General features: G+C 34.2%; 1 protein-coding gene across 6 annotated transcripts in view; it reads right to left on the bottom strand.

Annotated features, from left to right (window-relative positions):
- scn8aa (sodium channel, voltage gated, type VIII, alpha subunit a) overlaps positions 1 to 23637 on the bottom strand; it is a 55249-nt gene extending 31612 nt beyond the window's left edge. Inside the window, exons 1-9 of one of the 6 annotated variants that reach the window (XM_083569561.1) lie at positions 23332 to 23637; positions 19583 to 19914; positions 11460 to 11578; positions 9771 to 9860; positions 8724 to 8852; positions 7137 to 7228; positions 2714 to 2935; positions 1247 to 1310; positions 960 to 1101 (exon numbers count right to left, since the gene is read on the bottom strand). In XM_083569561.1, the coding sequence (XP_083425687.1) occupies positions 960 to 1101; positions 1247 to 1310; positions 2714 to 2935; positions 7137 to 7228; positions 8724 to 8852; positions 9771 to 9860; positions 11460 to 11578; positions 19583 to 19858 (1134 nt within the window). In that variant the 5' untranslated portion in view covers positions 19859 to 19914; positions 23332 to 23637. Of the gene's footprint in view, positions 1 to 959; positions 1102 to 1246; positions 1311 to 2713; positions 2936 to 6813; positions 6906 to 7136; positions 7229 to 8723; positions 8853 to 9770; positions 9862 to 11459; positions 11579 to 19582; positions 19915 to 22239; positions 22622 to 23331 lie in introns of those variants that run through there. The other 5 variants (XM_083569563.1, XM_083569559.1, XM_083569562.1 and 2 more) reach the window with 5 other exon arrangements.
- Positions 23638 to 24434: the final 797 nt, after the last annotated feature.

Here is a 24434-nt window from a genome sequence, read left to right as displayed (position 1 = left end):
ACATACACAGCTACAGCAGCTCAGACTCACTGCTACATATAATCGGATTTACAGCATTTCACAGGACTATTTAAGTATGTATTGCATTCACTCTCTGCATGGAGGAAGGAAACTGATGGCTTGTGTTGTTTGACCAGCATCTACATAAAATGACATTTCTTGTAAAAATTTTTTAAATGAGATGATTTTAAATAGTGTTTAATGACTGGAATAACAAGCTGCTTTTCTTCTTTGCTGAACAGAACAATTAATGTTTGTGAAAAAAAAATAAAATCCAAGTATGCCTTACAACATTTCAAAAAAGAAATTAACTTGATAAAGGATGTTGTCATAGGAAAATAATCAATGATAGAGTGCTGTGACAGTGGAGTTTCTGCTACAATTTAAAATTGATTATTTTATTTGATTATATATATATATATATATATATATATATATATATATATATATATATATATATATATATATATATATATATATATATATATATATATATAGCATGTCCCAATGAGTTTTAGCTCATTCATACCGCATCCTTTCATAAATAAAAATTATTTGGCATACTTTCGTAATGTTGTGGAATGGACAGAAAATAGAAAAGGAAAAAGAAATACAACTTCTGTGACAGAGAAATAACTGCATTATCTGTCCTGAACTTGCTTATGAAGTTAAAAAGATCTTGAACACAAGGCACTAAAACTAGAGACTCCTTCCGTAAATAAACCTCTTATCAGAGGTTATACAGCTTTCCTTATTAATATGACTTTTTACAACAATAGAATTAGAATAGGCACGTTAAAAAATAACTATATAAGCTATGACTTACTATGGTTATCGAGCAACGAGTAAAAATCGAATAAAAAATGCTTATTGCATATTGCAATGGATTGACAATACTGCCAATAACAATAAACAAATAATATTTTAGCCTAATTCGAAAAAATATAGTGCACACTTACCAGCATGTACAAGTTCTCCCAGAAGTCCTGCGTCATGAGGCGAAAAAGAGCAAGAAACGCCCATCCAAAGCTGTCAAAACTGGTGTAGCCGTAGTTTGGATTGCGTCCAGCCTTCATACATGTGTAGCCCTCTGGACAACGACTAACCAGAAACACACACAATAAGCATTCTGTACAGCACACACAATTATTTAAATAAGAACTTTTTTGATAGTTAGGCCTTTGATGAACCATGTTTAATTTTATTCACTGCTGGGCAGAGAGTAAGGGACTACAAATAATCTTACCCAGCGTCAGAGCCATTCCCACATAACAGAGCATCCAGGCTTCCTGGGAGTTTGTAAAAATTGGCTGATGAGAAACAGATAAAATACTCCAGTTAATTCCAGTTGTTTCAAGTGCTATTAAAAGTACAAAAGATCAGGGTAAGAAGACTTTCAATCCAGTTCCAGGTTGTCCATGATATTTTAATAAAGCTTACTCAATTAATAGTAAAATGTCCATATTACTAAATGTGCTCAAATTATTAATCAATATTATATATATATATATATATATATATATATATATATATATATATATATATATATATATATATATATATAGAGAGAGAGGTTTATTATATATATATATATATATATATATATATATATAATAAATTATTATTAATATTATTAAGTCTTTGATTTAAATTCATGCCAAATCTTTGGTTTGGGTTCAAACGAACGCAATAAGAAAGTGATTAGATCCTGAATCAATCCAGGAGCGCCAACTGATGCTTTGTGTTCTTTACGCTGTGGTGATTTTAATAAAAATATTTTTCGGTGAAATTATATATATATATATATATATATATATATATATATATATATATATATATATATATATATATATAAAAAAATATGAGTAAAGAAAGGACATTGTGAATGTGAAATGTATGTTGTGCTGAAGGAAGTAATTTTGCCTATTTTTTATTTATTTATTTTAATTTTAAATAAAAAATGGGCAAACAGAAATGCATGCTGCATTAATCACACATTAAATACAATTAGTGTGTGTGTGTGTGTGTGTGTGTGTGTGTGTGTGTGTGTGTGTGTGTGTGTGTGTGTGTGTAAAATAATGTGTGTGTGTGTGTGTGTGTGTGTGTGTGTGTGTGTGTGTGTGTGTGTGTGTGAATAAAATAGCCCCTTCCCCCAACAACCAGTCTGCACGAGTCTTTACAAAACCCTTCTGTGGTGTACAGAAGGTTGGAGACCCCTGCTTTAGACAAACCATACATTTTTATTTTACAGTTAATGCTAACACAGTTCATAGTGATTAGAAAGTGAAAAAGGGTAAAAAAAAAAAAACCTTCTACATTTAAGAATAAAAACAATACATCAAATATACAGTTGCTTGTGATGGAATCACATCTAATGAATGTGATTTAATGTTTTAAACATTAGTAATAAATAACGTTAGAGAGAGAATTTCACTTAATTTATAATCAAGCAAAGTACAAATCCATTTAAATGATACTTAAGTGCAGTAAGAAAATGTATTTACTTAAACATTTTTCAGCCTGAAGGTCAACATCCTTTATAATTGTCCCCCAAACTTCTCAATTTCTATTACAGTTTGCTCTGAGTCACTTGAATCCCTTCCAGGAATAAAATCAATCTCCTCAATTACTAAAGCTCCTGTCAAAACCCATAGAGGTCAAATCTGAGAGTGTGTGCATTTTTAGGGCATGCGGTTCATGATGTTTTGCTCACTCTCATTCATGATGTACTCTTTCCAGTTGAAGATGTGGCTGCTATTGGCCTGGTATAACTCGGTCATGTTGATGGGCCAGATAACGCATTTGTGTCGCAGGTTCCCCATGAAAAGCTGCAAGCCGATGAGTGCAAACACGCTGAGACAGAACACGGTGAGGATCATCACGTCCGACAGCTTCTTCACTGACTGGATTAAGGCGCCTACAATGGTCTTTAGACCTGGGTGGTGGTGAACATGTCACACACACACACACACACAGAGGCAAAGAGAAAAGTATAGAAATTTTGTGTATGTGTTCAACTGCCAGATGTGAACGAAAGGGTTCTCAAGGCATGAAAGAAAGACAAAACGTTTTAAAAAGAGCCAAAAGTGCAGCTAATTTCATAATCTCTCTCTCTCTCTCTCTCTCTCTCTCTCTCTCTCTCTCTCTCTCTCACACACACACACACACACACACACACACACACACACACACACACACACACACACACACACACACTCACCTATGGGTATAATTTTCCATGTTTAAAGTCCACTAACTTAACATTTAAACCAATTTTTATAATCATGCCTTGACCTCCTTTATAAGTACAAAAGCACACTTACATAAAAAATTATATCATATAATATGATCACACGACTACACAGTAACTGTTTGGGAGTCATCTCTTTCTATCCTCATTCCCTCTGTAAACATCTGACAAACAAATGAAGTAAAAAAAAAAAAATAAAGCTGACCAAATGTTGATCAATTACAGCCCATTACAAATTCTATTGCAAACAATAAATATTTTTGCTCACTATGTACATTTTGTATATTTTTATCATCACAATTAGTGTATTATCCTCGCTTATATATAATATAGCAGCTATAAAGAGCCATTGTTTTGATTTTATTTCTCTATCTTATGTAATAAAAAAAAACGCCTTGTCCTGTTACTGAGAAATGGAAAAATGGGAAATGAGAAAGGGCAAATTTCATCCAAAAAGGCTAAATATACTTCTCCTCACAAAATTAGTTATCGTCAATGTAATATGCTATAAGAAAATAACATATTTAATTGAGCATAACTACTTTAAAAATAACTTAACACCTTCTGGCCAATCAGAAATTAGAATCAGGAGTAATATAGTAATCCGATCTTAAATTTTATGCATGAACACACATTTAAGCAACATACAGGTCCCAGTATTGTGAAAGTTTCATTGCTGTGATCTATGAAGACCAAAAGAGAGGACTCCCTTTTAATAAGTATTTGACATCCATTCATATTTAAAGCACAGCAAGAGGGGGGGGCGTGACAGAGGGAAAGCAGAGCATGCAGGAAGAGGGAACAAAGCAGTGATCACATGCAGGGCATTTAAACCCTAAGGCTGATTGCACACGGTCCAACACCTGATGCAGCTCCATTGGACTTGTAATATCAAGTGCAAAGCCCCATACCCCAAACCTCTTTACTTTACTGTGTCAAAATTAAGCACTAAGCACAAGTAACAAGCTTTCCTAAAAATTCTAATAAATAATATTTTCTTAAAACTGAAAATATTGCCCTTAGCATGATTTCGAGTCCTCTAAATGACCTTGAGTGATTTGTGAGAATGACTTGCACAAATCATTATATTATACTGTTTCCTGCTACTTGCTCATGAAGCATAAAAGACACCAGAATTTTTTTTTTATTTATATTTTAATTTTGTAAGTGATCTGAAAGTATCCAGTTTTCTTTACTTTTTTTTAAATTATTATTTATTTTAAATGTGGTCTGGTCTGGGAAAGTCGATTGGATGTTACTGTGACTGAATTATTATAGATTTGATTAGTTTGTAACACACACTGACATTTATTTTACTTACATCACAAATTATAATAACATTTCTCAAAAATGATGTGTAAATGTTTTTTTTATTTGCATTGATGTCTTTTTGTGAAGATCATTCACAAATTGATTTGTCAAACAAATGCATCAGTAAAAACAGTCAGTCTGATTAAAGATGTCTATAACCTTGCAACCTGAATGTGATTTTTCTCACACAGTGAACATAACCCTTTAATGATTTTATCAGAGAGTCACATGCCATATAGTGAAACAGACCATCAGTAATGATTGAATCAGTTTGTAATAAGATACAGATTCTTAAAATGTCAGTGATGCAAAATGCAGCCTTTAAATGCAATCTTTTCCCTTTTCACTTATGGGAGTTTAAAATGGAAAACCTGTGCTTGTGGTTGAGACTAAAGCAAAAGAGACTCATATTTCACTTCCTACATTTCAGAGCTATATATAGAGAAAAATGTCAAGAATCACAAAATGTAAATAATTTTCCCAGGCCGCTACACAAATAAAATAAACTCCTTTTTTTTTTTTTTTTTTTTTTTTATTAGCTAAATATGTCAACCAAGCTCATTCTGGGCTATAATATTTATAAAAGCAAGTGTCTTTCGAAGCATCATGCAGCATAAAATATATCCCCAATCTAGGCTTGGCAGTCTTCATAAATAAGTAAAAAGTATATTTTTAGAAGTTCACTAAAAAGTTTATTGGAATGTAGATTTTGAATAAAGCCGTAAAAGAAACAAACAAAAAAGTTACAAAAAACAATAATTTATTACAGATTATATTATCTAATATGGAATAATATTTCTGCATTTTACCTTACATTGTTACTGTACATTTCATACATATATATTCATAAAAAGAAATAAATAAATAAAAGTTCTATCTCTAGTTTAAAGCTCAGCTTAATATTTATTTATGAAATCACATGCATGTATGAAAGTTATGAAAGTTATAACATTTAACGTTTTAAAAGTTAATAAGATTGTTCTAAGGTGCTTAAATACTAAAACCAAAATACAAAATAATATAATTTGCTGTTGAGTGTTTTTTTATTCATACTGTTTCCTACATTTGTTGTATTATGCTTAGATTTTGCTCTGCTGGATTTTAAATGAGCAACAAACCATAAAATAAAAAAAAACAAATTAAAAATAAAATGGTCTCTAAAATGTTTTATATTCTTTAAAAGAGACAATCATTCATATATGTCAATAGTATATAATGGCATAATTATTTTAATATTTTATAGACAGTATAACCATAATTTGTCATAATACATAAATACATAAAATGTAATTTTATTTCAGTTTCATTCTTATTTCGTAGGTTGTCAGTAATTGTAGAGTCGAGTATGTTGTATGCTGAATCTAAGTGCTTAGAATTTTATCCCACTGTTAACACATAAATTTATTTTAACAATTATTTAACATTACATTAATATATTAATATAAATATGTATATTAATGTATATGAATACGTTTTGCAGGTTCAACTAGGATTTTATGTTATAGTATAGTTATAGCACACACACACACACACACACACACACACACACACACACACACACACACTCACATATATATATATATAAATATATATATATATATATATATATATATATATATATATATATATATATATATATGTGTGTGTGCACGTGTGTGTGTGTGTGTGTGTGTGTGTGCGCGTGTGTGCGCGTGTGTGCCTGTGTGCGTGCTATAACTATACTATAACATAAAATCCTAGTTGAACCTTATTATATTTTATACAATATAGTATATTATATACACGCATGTTTGAGAACGTCGCAAACACACACACACACACACACACACACATTTATATGTGTGTGTGTGTGTGTGTGTGTGTGTGTGTGTGTGTGTGTGTGTGTGTGTGTGTGCGACGTTCTCAAAAATGCGTGTGCGTATATAAATATATATATATATATACACAGTATATAATAAAATGCACATTTCTTACATGATTTTGTCCTGCACTTTAGTATTTACTTTATTGTGTACTGTGTACTCTGACCATAGTGCAATAGTAGACTGCAAAGCCTATCAAAAATGTATAAGTACCATTTTTGATTTTTTTTGGAGGTGGAAGGAAAATAAAAACAAAAAGAGAAAGACAAGTAGTCACTTTTAATGTAATCTCTGCTAAAATCATAACAGTGAAATGAAACTTAAAAAAGGAAACAGAAAGGAAAATAAAAAACCGCAAAACTCAGCCTCAGTGTTTAAATTGGGCCTCACCTGGAATGACAGAGATAGTTTTCAATGCTCGGAGAACTCTGAACGTTCTCAGCGCAGATACATTTCCCAGGTCCACAAATTCTGTTACATATCTGAAATAAGGGAGGATCACACACAGACACCAATGACCACCACAAACACGGCAAGAACACCAGCACGCCACTGGACCAGGAACTACACCACTCACAGAGCCTGTCCACGCATAGGGGGGAAGAAAAGAAAAGGAAAAGAAACAACACGCACGTACTGTACACGCATACACTCACACACACACACACACACCTAACACTGACCCGGCCCCTCCCATCCACACATGCTCTTACCTGGGATTACAGAAATAGTTTTCAATGCCCTCAGAACTCTGAACGTGCGCAGAGCTGAGACATTGCCTAGGTTTACAAACTCTGTTATATACCTGCAATAATCAAATCAAAGTTACACAGAGAAACGAGGACAATGGTTCAGTTCCACAGGCAGACATTACAGTAAGGGCTGATCAACCTTCCGGTTTAGGTCAGATTAAAATTTATCCTTATAATTCAACAGATCAAGAATCGAAAAAGACTATTGATTTGTGTGGAGCATGTCCATCTGTGGTTTACATCTATGGCAAGCAGAACTTTGGTGCTGTTATTTGTTTTATTTTAGTCAAGACCATTGCTATTTGTAAAGTTTATGCATTTATGGCCATATTAAAAGTTGATTTATATGCACTTAGTGAGGAAAACCAAAACTGTGCAATCAAATAAAGCCATGTATCAGTTATATATGATTCTTTTCCTGTATTTACTTTATAATGTGTTATTTCACGTGGAGGACACAGTAGGAAACAGCATTTAAGTCAAAGACACTGCTTCCTTGTTTATGGGTAAATTCTAAGTGAAATAAGTCATAAGCATGGCACATGAGTTAAGCACTGGTATTGATTTCCTTATTAGAGAAATCAAAATAGTGAATTCAAACCGAAAAACATATCACAGAAGCCTACAATGTAAATGGGCCAAACGAAAGATTGATTTAAATGTGTGTATAATGTGAATACATTTTATTATACCATTTAAAACTGAACATTCAGTTATAATGAAATTAAGCCATAAACAGGCTGAATCATTTCCATAATAAGATTTCTAGGATTCTAATAACAGTTGACATGATTGCTAGTTTTCCCACATCAAGGAAAGCATTTCTCCATCTTATGACTTTAAAATGAACCCATAAACAAAGACTTATGTGTGGGAAATAAAAGAAATATAAAACAAAGCATGGCCCATGGCTTTCCAGGAGCTGTCAGGAAAAGGGACAAAAAACAGTTTTGCTGGAACACTTTTAAAGTAAACATACTATATAGAACTCACACAACATGCACACCACACTCATTAAAGAGAAAGATAAAATAGAAATTGAAGAGGACAGGCATATTATTCTACTCAGCCTCTTCTGTACTGTTTTCACTAAAATAATTATCTTATATAATATATATCTTATATTATTAATAATCTATAATATGTATTAATATATTTGTTCTTGTAGACAGAAAAGGCAAAAAATAAGCATCCATTACATTAATTAAAAATTAAGAATATTCTAATAGGCCCCACCCACACTTGATTAGTTTAAAGGTCAACTTCGGAAAAATGGAGCAGTGATAAATGGATAGCAAAGGTTATTTGTTAAGCAGTGATTAGATGGATAGAAGAAAATTAGGAGCTTCCTCTGTTAAGTGTAATAAGTTAGTTAGTGTTAAATAGTATAATTAGTGTTATAACCTTATAATAGTTCACAGCTATTTGTTTCTTATAAAGCTGTGACAATATTGAATTTCTATCACTGCACTCAGACCAATTATTTATTCATTAAAACATTTTCCAATGTTTTGCAATCAACAGTAGAGTGTGATAGAAAATACTTACGCCATTGAGATGACCATAAAGTCCAGCCAGTTCCAGGGATCTCTCAGGAATGTGAAGTCGTCTATACAGAAGCCACGAGCAATGATTTTGACGACTGATTCGAACGTATAAATTCCTGTGAATGTGTACCTATATACAAGAGAGTGACAAGGAGCTTATGAATATCTGTAATGATCCAATTTTAAAAGTAAAAACCCAATCATGACAAGAGTATTGCGAACAAGTGCCTAATTATCCAGAACATGCAAACAAGAAAAAAATTGAAATGTGGACTGAATGGCTTTAAAGCGCATTGTGTATTTAGAAGATAACAAAAAAAAAGGATATCTCATGCCACACTACACAAGGATTCAACAACTGTTCTTTAAAGACCCACTGGGTAATTTAGGGTTTTTAGCATTATTGATTTTTGATAGATAAACACTCTTTATAGACAAACCTTTAGATGTAGCACAAGAAGTAATAAAGAAATTCCTCTAAAATCTTGTAAGAGATTTTGATTTAATCCCAAATTGTTTTCCTATTTTAAAATGCCATTAAATATTAAATCTGTGGTCATTATGAATAAAAATATGTAATGTTCAATAATTACTTCTTGACCTCTAGACGATATTTGAAGAACACATTTACAATTGACAGCCAAACCGGTGTTTTAATTTTCATAAGAAATTCTGAGAGATCACAGTTTTAGGGAGTTGGGAACATTAATCTATTTTTTAGTTTGAAAGCATAATCTGGAAGAGTGGTGTTTTATTCTGAGCAATTCTTGTAGTGTAGGAGGACTGAAAAACGATCCAGGATAATTTTTCTCCATTTTTCTGTGGAGTCTCTCACATTTTTAACATTGGGTAGGATTGTATAAATCTTGTAGTGTGGCCAGACATTAGACGCTACCCTGAGGAGCTCATGCATATGGTTCAATTTAGATTTCTCAAGCATATACAGAAATACACACTTGCCAGCCTTATTTTTTGATTTTGTGTAAAACATTTCAAGCATTGATATATATTATAGTGGTGTTCATGCAGTGAGAAATGGAGTACTTACTCTACTTGTTTGGACCATTCTGGAGGATTACTAAACGTCATGAACACACAGTTGGTCAAAATCGTACACATTATGATCATGCTGAATAATGTGGGAAACTGTTAAGGCAAACTGGAATAACTGACAGAGAAAAACACTGCATACAGGTCAATGTAGTTCAGATTTTCAGATATTTAAAGCTTTGTATGCTATAATATTCAAATAATACTTTAATATGTAACCCGGAATCGATTGCAAAAAATGGCATATGAATAAATTTAAGCTTATGCTATTATTTGTCCAGACAGTTTTAATGCTTCTGGTGGTTTGGATTGATGCCACATCAACCATCAAATAATGCAACACGGCCAAAAGCCTTTAGAAGGATACGCACACAGTACCCATTCTTAACTTCTAATTCTGAGCTAAATATTGATCAAACGAATAATGTCGGAAAAGATAATGTCCTTAAACCTTCACTGTGTAGATCTATATTTACTGTGTCATAATTGTGTTATTTAGATTAAATCAGCAGTATTTCACTCTGTAGGTTGCTGTGAAAACCAGCTATGTTTTTTTATGTTATGTTTTTTAGGTAGGACTTAACTAAATTCACAGCCGAAACTCAGGTTTCATGAGTTTCATGATATATCACAAAGTTTACAGAGATTTAAAATATAACCACTCAGTTGTAAGTAAATAAGCAGGGAGGGACAAATGCTAATGTGCCAGCAAACTAGCTAGTGTATTAATACCAACTAAATGAAGTGAGTATATAACAATTAAGCATTTCTAACAAATGTGTCATTGACCAACTGAACAATGTTTTGGCTAGCAGATTTATAATATATCCTGTTCTAATATTGTACCTAAAAGATATTTGTGAAAGGCAAGTCATTTTTATTTCTGTCACTATGTTGCATTTTGAGGCGTTTGTAAGTTAGCAGATGAGTGACATGGCAGTTTTTTATAATAATACATGTTGCCTATTCTAAAAAGATCATCTGTGCTCACTAAAAGAAAGATGATGTTCATAGTGCAGCAGGTGGTGGGATGTGAAATCAGTGGTTTATGCTGTAAATATAACATTACACCACTGTGAAAAATACATACCAAATAAATGACATAAGAGTGATGGTTACTGATTTCGCCACCCCTGCTTTGGTACTTTAAAGGCACAGAGTTTTGAAAATAGTTTCCAGCTTAATGACTTAATAATCCAACACTGGAATCTGCTTCATCTCTTCCAGGAATTTGACTCATTACATGCACAGTGATCACTCCTGGGAATCATGCTAATGCACAGGCTGGGTTTAACAGCTGTGCTGGATCTTCTCTGTGCTAAAGTAGATTCAGCATGCTTAAGGCAGTGTAAACAAGCCATTCCTCACATTTCAAATATTAATGCACAGGAAGTCGTTTTTTAAACGCCATCAAAAAAACATTGTAAAGTGTTGCTGACCTGCAATTGCTGATGTCGTTTTATTGCAAATGCAATTCCCTGGGGAGAGACCCAGCTTCTTTCCCACCTGTTTTATGTCATTTCTGTGGCCATGTAAAAACTGCAGGCATGCACTTAAACAAATACACACACATTGCAATCCTAAAAGAATTTGATGCCTAACCATAACAGAGGATGTAGCTTTATTAATTCTGTAATTTCTCCAGATGTCATAGAACATTGAATAAAGAAGCATATTGAAAGGATATGAATGTATTAAAATTTTTATAGCTATTCGCCTAAGAAGATTAAAAGGACTTATAAAGTACAAGGAAGGTGTGGCACTAAAGCGGAAGATCGTTTTCCCTTTGTTTACCACTATAAATGTCTGCAAAGTGAGAGAGAGAGAGAGAGAGAGAGAGAGAGAGAGAGAGAGAGAGAGAGAGAGAGAGAGAGAGAGAGAGAGAAGGGTTAGCTTCACACTGTATTATACAAAGATGCTGAATATTTTAACCATAAACACAAATAAGTAAGCAATATTTTCATACATATAGTTTCAGGAATTACATTAATACACACTGAAAAGGTTAGAAATTCAGTTCAAAAAAATTCAGTTCAAAAAATGTCTTTTCGTTTCTCTTTTTCTTTCTTTTTTATAATTGTGTTTTTGGAAACTACAGTAATCAATCAGAACAAACAAATAGAAAATAACAAAGGAAGGATATTTATCACATATAGTACAGTTCATACATTTGTTATATTTTCTAATTACCACCCAGAGCCTTCCATCTCTTTTGTATCCTAAGGCCAGTTTCTGTCTGTTTTCAGATGTACTTTTTTTTTTTGGCTCTCAGAGTTTTATTTTCATCCAAAAATAATACATATGCCCTGTTTTTTTTCATGCTCAGCTGTAAATCATTGAATAAAAATTCAAGATAAATGTTTCAGTACATCATGCTTTATGTACTAAAATTTCCTTGATGAAGAACCTTCATAATGGATCTAACAACTGAAATGAAATGGCAGATAGTAACTAGGGATTTTAAAAAACAAGCTTTCTGAGAAAATTAATTTGTAGGGCTTTACATAGAACCTCCAAAAATTCTCCTGTAGACCCAAAGAACCATTAGGAATTATAGATTAAACACGGTGTACAGTTACATTTGGAATTTCATCATGAGAGGAGAATGAATGAATGTGTGTATGCTTGTTTACTACAAACGTTTTAGAGATACGAGTGACAGTTTTGTTTGTATTCTTCCATTTACTCTATTCCACAGTAACCACCATATACTGATAACACATCATATTAAACCAAGAGATTTAAAGGAACAGAAAGATCTTGTTCACTGGTAAGATGCTTTCTTTAAAATGTACTATAGAATAACATGTCAGAAATCGTTTGAGACTGAATACTGAATCATCTAACTGGTGTTATTCATCTAATTAAGGTCCCATAACACAATCACTCTGAATCTCTCTGTGTGAGAAAGTATGTGCTTTATAATGTATAGTTATCGATAATACTTCGCTGACAGTGAAGGCTGCAATATACAAATAAGATGTGTGTGTTTGTGTCCAAATTTGGATAAATCATTCACAATATCTGTCATACATATATCCATCCCCTTTTGTGCAATTTGTGTATATATAGTTATAAATATATATATTTTCTAGCATGTATAAGTGTGTGTGTGTGTGTGTGTGTGTGTGTGCATATATATATATATATATATATATATATATATATATATATATATATATATATATATATATATATATATATATATATATATATATACTTTTAGCTATACTTATAATATACTTATACTATGTACTTTTATTTTATTTATTTTACTTCTTTTTATCCTTATTCTATTTCTATTTTTAATAATTACATGTTGGACAGTCGTAAAAAAAAATATATATATATACATATCACTATGTGCGTGTGTGTGCCACATGGTATTTTGTCAGTATCATGCAGTTCTACTCTTCATCACAAACCAAGTCATGTAGTAATTACTGCAGAAACGTTCGATTTAATTAAGGTCCACTTTAAAGACACTGGCTTTGGATTTTGGTTGGAAAAGTTTAGTTCAATCAGTCTGTTAGTGGCAGACACCTGAGGGACACTTAATCACACACACGCACAAACACAAATTGTTTTTTAGAAAAAGAAATGACTATCTTGCTGGTCATAACAAGCTGGGGTTAGTCCTGTTTTTTTCTAGTTTCATTTCAGAAGTCACAAAAACGAACACACACACAAACTGAAAAATTTCATTTGCATTTCTGGTGTATAAAAAATGAGAAGTTAAAAGGTTTCTGAAAATGTATAATTTAGTGTGAGACAGCAGAGACAGAACAGAAAAATGAGAACTTTGGAACTGTGGCAACAACGGAGAAGAAGAAAAGGAAATGAGGACAGAAAAAAAAACTGAGGAAAATTAATTCATAAAATAAGAGGCTGCAGTAAAGAGGAATTTCTGGATGGAATGAGAACTTGGTTTAGACCAAACCTGCTAAATCATAGAATCTAAAATCTAAAATAGATCTCTACAAAAATAGGAGATTGTGTTGTATAAGATCAAAACATAATCAGTTATATTTGTCACTATGTGAAAAAAGGATGATCATGAATTTGATCGCTCTAAAAGTCATAAGAACAAATTTATTCATGTTCATAAAAAGGACTTATTCACTAATTCAATAATAATAATCTGTCTTATGGACAAGGTTAAGTCAGATTAGGTTTGTGTGACATTCATCTATGCAAGTCAGTGCTCATTGGGTCTGAATTTCAACATACCTCAAAATTGCAGCTTTTGTCCAAAGAAAGATGAAAATTTTATAAACTGAAGCAAGATTTTTCGATCATATGAAACAACTGAAGTTACATCTCAATTGTGTAATATATTTAACATGTGATTTTCATATAAGGATACTGAGGGACTCACTGGGTGTTAGAAATCATACCCCAAACAGTACAGTGAGAGAGACATAGAAAGGCTGAGTAAGAAAAACAACAGTGTAGGGAAAAAATAAGAGTGAGTCTTAAAGGTGGAATGAATGATGAAAATGAATCAAATCAAATTACAGAAGCCTAGCGGAGGAGATGAACAACACTGAAAGATGTACTAGACTGGTGGGAGATACAGAGACAGAGAGTGAGAATGTGAGTGATGGGGAAATGAGGAGGAGAGGGAGGAGGGTCAAGAGAATGAAAACAGCCCATGCACTTAAGTCATTAGATCGGACTGCAGCACCTACTTCATACATCGATAGACAAGACGCCTTGAGTAATATACAGCACCACCTACATGCCGAGCAAACGCCTCCTCCTTATGTGCTATAAGCAGATGTAATAATGTGTTCCAAAATCTGCAGGATAACATCTTAGTACAACAGTTAATGCATCTGAATCAATTTGAATTTAAAGCCTAATCATAATATTTACAAAAACATTCTAATTCACCCAGTGATACTCTACAGCACAGACTGACTGAAATTCACATAAAACACCCTGTGTTTTTCATACTTTCAGTACTGCCCATCTTTCCTTCATAAAGTCTGAGGACTGTTACAGTGTAGTTCACTGAGACTGTCTAAAAGGAAAGAAAATTATTACATAATTTGATGTCTCCCAAGTGTAAAAGTGAGTTTCTTCTAGTAGGATATATAAATACTGCACTGTTTCCTATTAGCCACAGATCTCTGGACTTAATACTAATTCACTGCTGAGATGCACATATACGTATATCCACAGCTGTCACAGCACACGTCGTCTCATGCTGGTGTGTTTCTTATTCCATAGTTCAGGTTATTTTCTTTGTCTTCTTGTTTTGTGTTTAGGTTCCATTTAGTCTCTTTCATACGAGTGCATTCGCATTCCACTATTGAAAAACAATTACTTAATGGTTAAACCTCTAATTCTATTAGGAATATAAACTCTTTAACAGCCATTCATTTTCTACAACACCACATTGTAGAATACTTTATTCTTTCTTACCCACAACAATTTGCCAATGAATTATTAAAGAATGGTAATCACAATTTTTAACAATTTATTAAATTACTTTGTGTTATCATTTCCATTAGAAAATCTATTGCCAACTTGTCCTGCCCTTAAAAAAGATCTGAATAATACAAAGCACTGACACTTGAGATTCCTTCCACAAATTAAAAATAGACATGTCTTTACAGAAAAACATTATACAAAAAGTTTTAGGTTATGTGGAATATTCACCATTCGAAATAACTGTTACTTTTCAAAACATATGTATTGTTATATAAGCTTTCATTTCCTTTGCAGCCAACACAGCTGCCAGAACAAATGAATAATCCACTTTTGATCAATTCAAGATTTTTAGAACATTGGGGTATTATTCAAAATATTGAACATGTTCAACATTTATCATTACTTTTAATGAAATATCTATATTTGGAAATCTCGTTGGCTTTTTTTTTTTTTTATACCAATAAACCCTTTTATATAATAACTATTAAATAGATTATTGCGTTGCACGATATCTTTATAACGAGTTACTCACTGGAAGTGACAATTTTGAGAAAAGGGTTGTTCCTGGCATCACAAGAATTTTAAATGCCAAAACATTTCCTACTTAAAAAATACACATTCGCTGCTCGGGTGGGGCTTATACACTTGGATTCCTAAATAGGTTCTACCTTAAAGCATGCCTAATATTGTAACAATATTTAAGGATCCACACAGAACGTTTAAGGCGTCTCCCAGAGGGACGAACTAACAAACCTTTTTGTTCTGAAAGTGCAGGATTTGAGTGTGTCATCAGAACTAGTTGGAGCCGAGCTTGATTGCGTAGAGCATTTCAAAAACAAGGGGAGGGTTGCATCAGTGAAGCACTTTCTAGCACTTTCCAGCTTAGTTGCCTTGTAAATTATTGTGTGTGTGTGTGTATGTGTGTGTGTGTGTGGGGGGGGGGGGTGTAACGTGGAGCTACAGTTTACTAAAAAAGTGTAAAACAAAACCAAAAAAAAACAAGCAAGTTTAGAAATTAGTGGGAATGAAATCAATATAAAAGCAAAATTAAAACTATAAAATGAGACTTGAAGCAAACGAGGACTGCATGAAATTAGTTCTTGGTCAAGAGGAGAATGCTAGAACACTCAAATCTATTTTCCTGAGCTTCTAACATGTCCTATCACTAGGTGCAGCCAAGCCCTGTCCAGCTTTAAAGTGCTGAGTCATCTGAGACTGGGACGTGGCACATTCGGCACAGTCTGAGCCAAAGGCCAAGACAAAATATGTTCTGTGTGTTTTGCTCCCTAAATACATCCGCCTTAGCGCCACAACCCCTACCAAACCGACGACCCACATGCTCAGTGCTTAGCTTGTCAGCAGTGTGGTCTTTGGCTGCGTTTAGATCAGCTGCTCCTGCAACCAGCCAGCCTGTAGGTCTAATTGTTGCTGACAGTGTATTGGGTCTGACTTGTCTCTAAGAGGCTGTAAAAGCTGCTGGCCACAACTCCTGCACTGCACTCACTGTAAAAAGAGCAGGAAAAGCTCAGCGAGTTGTGTTTCATTCCTGCACACTGTGCCCGCTGCATGGACAACAAAAACAATGCTAGCATACGACAATAGAAACATATCAGGTGATAAATGAGGATCAGGCGAAGATCATATCGCTACACTATGCTTCGAATATGAAAGCTGAATATGAAACGAGATGAAAGGGATTTAGCAGGTTTTGGATTTTTTCAAACAGGTTTCAGCAATGGGTGTTTCACCATGAGATGGAGATCACCTTCTTGTGCAGTAGGCAGAGCGGTTGCATAACAGGAAGCATGCACTCCATGAGAGTGGGATAAAGAGAGTTAGATAGAAAGAGGGAGAGTGTAGGCGAGATAAACCGACAGTGAACAAGTAAAAGTGAAGGAAAGAGAGCGGTGCACATATAACATCAACACACAGTGCTATGCATTATTTAGGATAGGTCAACGTGGTAGATCTAATGAGGCTTCCATGGGTGCACTTAGCACCAAGCCACAGCACTCTTAAGCACAAGAAGACAGGACAAGGCCACACAGCTGGAAAAATAACAAATCTACTCAGAGTACACAAAACATTGTCATTAGAGGTATATAAATGCAGAGCTGAAAAACCTCAGGATAACAAACTAGACCCATGATCAGTAGCTTAATTTAACTTAATCTCAGTGTTTCATTGAGGCTAGATTCCACTAATTAAATAATTAACAAAAAGGGTCGAGCTCAGATATTTAGTAGTTAGTTAATGCATAGTGTGGTAGCTAATATGGTACTCTCGAAGTAGCACAAACCAATACACCGACTACAAATGCTACACACTACACAAATATAACCTCAATCTGTATGTTTTAGGAAACCGTCTGACTTCATACTGAGAAAACAACAGGATCATTAGCTTGGTACTAACAAAGCACTGGGAGAAATTAGAACTTGTTATTGCAGCAGTGGCCAGACAAACAAAAGCTTCTCATGCTGCAATGCATTTAATTAAAGATTAACATATGGAAATGTAATAACAATAAAATATCATTTAATAAGTCAATCAGTAATTTTTGACTTTTTTCACTAAGATCTAACATCACACTGGGCAAGATAAAAAGCTTTCTGAATTCCATTAACTGCAAAAGCAAATGTAATTGAACAATATGCTAAATTAATTAGCTTACTGATTAGTGTTAATGCAGAGCAATGAACATACATGGTTCTATAGAGAAATGCTGGCTTGTGGGCTGTAAAAATTAGCATTTACCAGAAGGCTAAACAGGCAGATTTCTTGCTACTTTCAACTAGTTCTAAATAGTACAGGTATTATTCATTTTGTGCTAAATCTATATGACAAAACATTGACTAGATTCTTTTTAAATATTTTGTCCTTTCATAGGGCTGGGAATGTGCTAGCCAACTTCTTTGTTCACTACCTTTCTGGCAGATTAGAGGAAGGACAATTATTGAAGTCTGTCGTCTGGAACAGCAGTGCTTCAACAGTTTCTACCGCTGACCTTCTCCCTAAGCCCCAAAGCCATCAGCATACAGCGTGTTAGCTGATAAAAGCTGCACCACACATCCCTCCTTTTTCTGTTTAAGGCTTATAAAATGAGACAATATTCAAAATGCCAGTGTTTTTTTAAGTATATTGATTGTAGATGGACATGTGTAGCATGCATATGGCATACATTCACATCATTTTACAGTCCCTTGAACTAAGACATGAATTGTGATAATGAACACTGGAAAATGACTTGTTTGACTATATGGCCAAAAGTTCATTGACATCTGACCAAACTTATGACACAAAAATGGAAGCACACAATTGTACTGAAACATTACTGTTTCCTTTCACTTACATAAAGATCAGCATGACTATGTATCTTGCACAAAATAAGGACCATAACCACATGGTGTTTATAAACTTGGTGTAGAAGAACTCCACAGACCCCTGACCTCAACTCCAAAGAACACATCTAAGATAAACTGCAATACAATCTGCATCACCAGGGCCTCCTCATCAGACATCACCAGCTAAACTTGCTAATGCACAAATTCCCACAACTGCATCTCAATAAGTTGAGTGAAATCCTTTCCCAAAAGAATGAAGGTTATTATAGAAGTAAAGAGAGGCTAAATTTGGCATGGGATGTTCAATACGCACATATGAGTGTAATGTTCAAGTATCCAGAAACCTTTGGCTATATAGTGTTTTTAATCAGTTGCTAGTTGCACATGCTTTAATTAATAAAACAAGTGCATTTCACATAGCTCTATTAAAGATATGTGTTTTACTATTACAGTAGATACAATATGTTTTATACTCCATGACGGTTTTACACCTAAAACATAGATTTTACTGAAAAGAGATATTAGTACTCATTGTATACATTTGTAATTATGTATAAAAAAATTATATACGTGTGCTTCATGGCGGATCTTGGTGTTTGATTTAAACCATTCGTGTGGAAAATATACATAGCAAAATGTTTAGTTTGGTGTCCTGATTATTTACATAATGTTTATTTATGTAAAGTACAAACTTAAATTATAGATTAAACATTATTAACATAAGGATTTTGCACTATATGGTGATGTACATGTTGGAACTGCATAGCATTTATTTATTATAAACATGAAATAGTATGTAGCGTTTTTATGTGAACCATTCCACATTTCAAATTATAAAGTACCCAAAATGCTATATGACCCATTTTACAGATTATAGACTGCATATGGATCATTTTCGAAGAAGATAATGTTTGTCTCCTATCCAACAAGGTCAGGCTGACCTTTAGACAACCACCATGAACAGAAAAATGCACTACTGAATAACATAAATAGAAAAATCCACAAGCTAAACAACTCAATCACTCACTTTCCGATTCAGGTAGAAAGGATCAAGATCCTCCAGTGGTGTCGCCACCATTCCAGAAGGAATGTCCCCATAGATGAAGGGAAGGCTTTTGCCCGCTTCCAAGTCACTGTTGTGTTTGGGCTTGTTTTCGTCATCATCATCGCGATAACTGCTGTCTGGCTTGGGTGGAGGCTTGGCTTTCTCCTCAGCAATGCGCTTCTCAATGTTAGCCAGAGACTCTGGCATAAAACGTTTGAAGCTGTCAGGTCCTGGTGGTGCAAGAAGGGGTGCAGCCATGTTTTCATCCTGCAGCGACTGCTTCTTTATTTAGGGACCATCCAGGGCAGTGAGCTCTGGGACATAGAACAGAGAAGATGGTTCCATATCAGTTTTTTTTTTAAAGCTGAATGTTGAAAATATTTGGATGTTGAAAAAAAAAGACAAATGATTTGAGTAGAATATACAGGCTTTTAAAGTATTAACTAAATCTGAGTTTGGAGAAGCTCACTCTTATGCATTAAATATGATAAAGATCACAGTTTATCTTTGTCATACCCATGAGCACGACTCAATAAGACATTTGTCTAATCATAAACATAAGGTCAAATGAAAATAAGTTAAACTTACAGATAAACATCACACTTGCACAGGTTTACCACAGATCCCATAAGACTAAAAATAACAGCCTCCAGTTAAAAAACACACTATCACTAAATTTGGAGAGACTTAAAAAGGACAAAGCACTTGATTGTGTCTGACTCATACCTTTATATATATATATATATATATATATATATATATATATATATATATATATATATATATATATATATATATATATATATATATATATATAAATGGGCACAACAAATCTCAGTTATCAAGGCCTGCATCCATGAGCATCCTGCTACATTCTGATACACTTACTCTTATCTCTGTTGATTTTGTAATTCATTTAAGGAGATCAAGAGCATCTGTGAAATTTAAATGTGGATCTTGTATGGCTTTGTACTAATAATAACTATCATGAAGATGTGAAGGTGACATTGCTTACTTCGCTGGGCCAGTGGAATGATAAGAAATAAAGATGGGAATAAAATAGCTTTTTTAAGCAAGCCATCTTCTATGTGATGCATTTATTGCTGAATTATATATCAACATGCGCCGGTCCGCATGTGTGAGCCACAAACTTAACCAGTCCAACCAGAACATTACTGCACCACTGAGTACTATCACTGAGCAACCTCACAGCACCAAAAGCTGCTGGGGTATCATATATCACTAATTGCTTTCACTGTATGTAAATATTTGCTCAAAAGTCATCAAACACATTAGTCTGATTATTTGTTGGCAATATGTAATGAAGTTGCTGCTTTTTTTCAACTGAAAGTATAATCCTGAGTTCTGTTTATAATGCTGATACAATAATAAAATAAAATGTTAAATATACACACTGACCAGAAATTATACAGAAATGAGAAAGCAATATGGGAAATCAGATTTAATGAGCAAGAAATTCAACTGAAAATAATCTGAACCTTTTATATGGCTAATAAGGACATATTAAATGCTAGGACACAGCAAGGCTGCTCATGTGTCTGTTATGGAATAAGGTATGGTGGGTTGCCCTAAGCTGAAAGGCATTACATATTTTAAGGATGAAAAGAACAGATAGAAAGAGGTGAAATTTGTTGTTCTTGAAGAAAACTGTGTCCTGCTCAAGATAATGTGTGTAACAAATAATAGATTTAGTAAAGATATATGCAAGATATATTCTTATATGGGTAATAAAGAAAATGAAATATTCTTTACAACTGTAAAAACTACTGAATATGGGTTGTAGGTTTCATCAATAATAAGAACACACAACACCACAATTTTACTGTGTGTTAATTAAGACTTAAGTCTGCAATATGCAAACAAGGCCTCCAGTCAAGCACTAAATGGTTTATCGAGTGCTGTGAGCATCCTGAATAATCTCAGAGTGCAAGTGAATGAACGTGGCTTGGATGAATCACAAAATTTATAGCCTACTCTTTGATCTAACATACGCTAATCATTCTGGGTTCAGAGAATAAATATTGCAGGTCATGCTTTAATCATGGCTCACGCACACGTCGAGTCGATTGTAGTATGGGGAAACAGAATCGTGATGCTCATAGTGCTGATGATGATTCTAATGCGCCTGAAATAAATATACGCCATATTTATACATTAGGAACATAGAGGCCTGGAGAGACGAGATTGGTGGAAGGGAGCTGTCTCTTCAGCACCACTCACTAAAGCAGACACCGTGACGCTGTTCATGATACAGTCTTTTAATTGTATACCTGCTTTAATCGTGCAGTGTGTTTTTGTCATGCATGACATGCCGTCATATGTGTGTCGTCATATGTGCGATACGGTTTAATTCATACGTATATATTTCGAGGCGCAACGAGGCATGCAATTCACCTGATCTGTTGCAAAACGCGAATGCGACCGAGATGGTGTAAACGCTGAAGGTGCATTACTCATACGTCCCTATGCGTCTGATTAAACACAGAGCTCTGTATTTATAAATCCCCCTTAACATCCGCCAATCCAAATCTCCCTGTTCATACCCCTACCGAGGCTGCAGGCTCAATCCGAATCCACATCGCCCTCGATGCGCAATCCCATCCCGACACTCTGCTTACCTTTGCTTTTACCGAAATGCCTGCATATCTGTTGATCAGATCAGTAAAGCACCAATAGCGAGGTTACACAGCTCGTCTCGGACACACTTGCTCCTCTAGGGACTGAAAATGCGCATCCATATGCAGGATTTCATTACTGATTGTCTTCAAGAAAAAAAAAATCAAAACCAAAATGCTGCAGTAGTGCGGTTTTGTCTCTCGGCGGAGCCCGTTGTGTTTAATAATAAAAGAAAAAGCAGCGTGTTGGTTAAAGTAAGGCACAGACGATTCTGCACTGAGGAAGAAGTGTACGACGATGTAAAGGAGGATAATTGTTGAGAAGGGAAAACGCTGCTGTCTACCACACCCGCTCCGTCCGCCCCTCACCACTCCACTGCACACTGCAGCCACGGATGCGCCGATACACCGAGAGACAATCGCTATCTCGATATTTACCTGTTCACTATCGACTACTCAGAAAAAACATTCATATTAGAAAGTGTGAGCATTCATTTGAGTGTGCGTTATTGAGTGTTTAAATAAACAAAAAAACAAATCCACAGCATTCCAATAGATGTTATTTCCAGGCCACTTTGCCTCATGAATGCAAGGTGTCACTATTACTCATTTTCTTTTTCAAAATATATCTAACTTTTTATATTGGGTTTTTTTTTTATTATTACTATAAATGTGCATCTCGTGCAGTAGCATATCCCCATCATTAAAGTCAATCCAAATGTATCCAAATACCCAATGTGTGTGAATCAGCGCCATCCAAAGGCAGGATATTCCCACCTTTTTTTGTAGGTTACTGCTCACCTTACTGCTTATGTAATACACCAAATAGTCCTGATTTATAATATCAAATATCTACGCATGTATCCGTATTAAAGCTGAAATGCCTTCAGTGCATGCGTGCTTTATGCGCACCAAGAAACCAAATGCGACAGAAATAGATCAATAATAATTAAAAAAAAAAAATCCAAGTGATGCTGTGAAGAAATGCACAAGGCGCATTTATACCATGCAATAAAACCACGCGGTATCGGGGCTCAATATGATTCCTGAGACGGATAAATAATCCTAAAGAATAAATCCAGACAGCGCACTTACTTGTTAAACATGAACCGCTATCCTACAGCGCACGGCCGGACTGCGGCTGTTGGGAAGACTGAAGAGAAACGGTGCACTCCGCCATTATTGCTGCTCCTTTCCCACCTTCCCTCCCAGTGTGCGTGTGTTTACTCTGTACTGATATCTTCTGAGCTCATCCCAAAGCAAGAAGCTCCTCAGTGATTCCTCAGAGAGCAGGTTCTTAACCCGAAACAGTGCGGGATGCGGTGCAAAATGCGCTTATTTCGAGCAAGAAAGCACTCCCTGAGACAAGCTGCGCTGTGTATCTTGAGTAAATGAATGAACGAGTGAATGGATGAATGAATGAATATGATTCATCACCAGGATTCGGTCCAAATGACTCTGGATTTTGGTGAGATCATAAATACTGTACTGGCACAGAAGATGTTCCTCAGCAGAGGTTATAAGAAAGTTTGACAACGTTACTGTGTGTTTAAGATTTACATCTAAAAAACATTACCGGAAGCATTGTGGTTAAAATAGATTATGTGAATCCAGAGTTCAAGACCTTGCAGCGGTGTATAAAAAAAATGAATAAATAAACGAATTAATTTATATGCAAATAAATATATACATGTTGTATGGTATACAATATCTCAAATATGTGTTTTTAAAGGTATACAATATGCAAATACTGATCAAATAGTTGTAAGAGAAATGTGCATTGTATATACAATTATCAATGGATAATACAATAGATCATATACAGGTGACCTAGAATATGTGTATTATGAATAGAATGTATATCATGAATCTAATAACTGCTTTGCAGTTATAAATATATTTGTGGTTCAACTTCAATGTTATTTGGCCTGAAAATAATCAAATATTTTGGTAACCCAATAGGTTCTGCTTTCAGGAAATAAAACTCAAATTTATAGCAAAAATATTATTGTACGCAGTTAAACAATGCACCTATTTAAAATTATTTAATTGTGTTTGTTTGTTAAACAAATCTATAATGAGGACATTTTTGTTTGCTTGTTTTTACACTTGAAAGAGTCTCTGTTTGGGAAACCCTGGTCTAAAGAACATGAATAAGAAGTTATTGATTTTAGAGCATATTACTTGCATTGTTGTTG

This window comes from Silurus aristotelis, assembly GCF_946808225.1.
Source record: "Silurus aristotelis genome assembly, chromosome: 19".
Taxonomy (NCBI): Eukaryota; Metazoa; Chordata; class Actinopteri; order Siluriformes; family Siluridae; genus Silurus; species Silurus aristotelis.
Note: the sequence above shows the minus strand (reverse complement) of the source record. Positions and strands in the feature narration are given on the sequence as shown.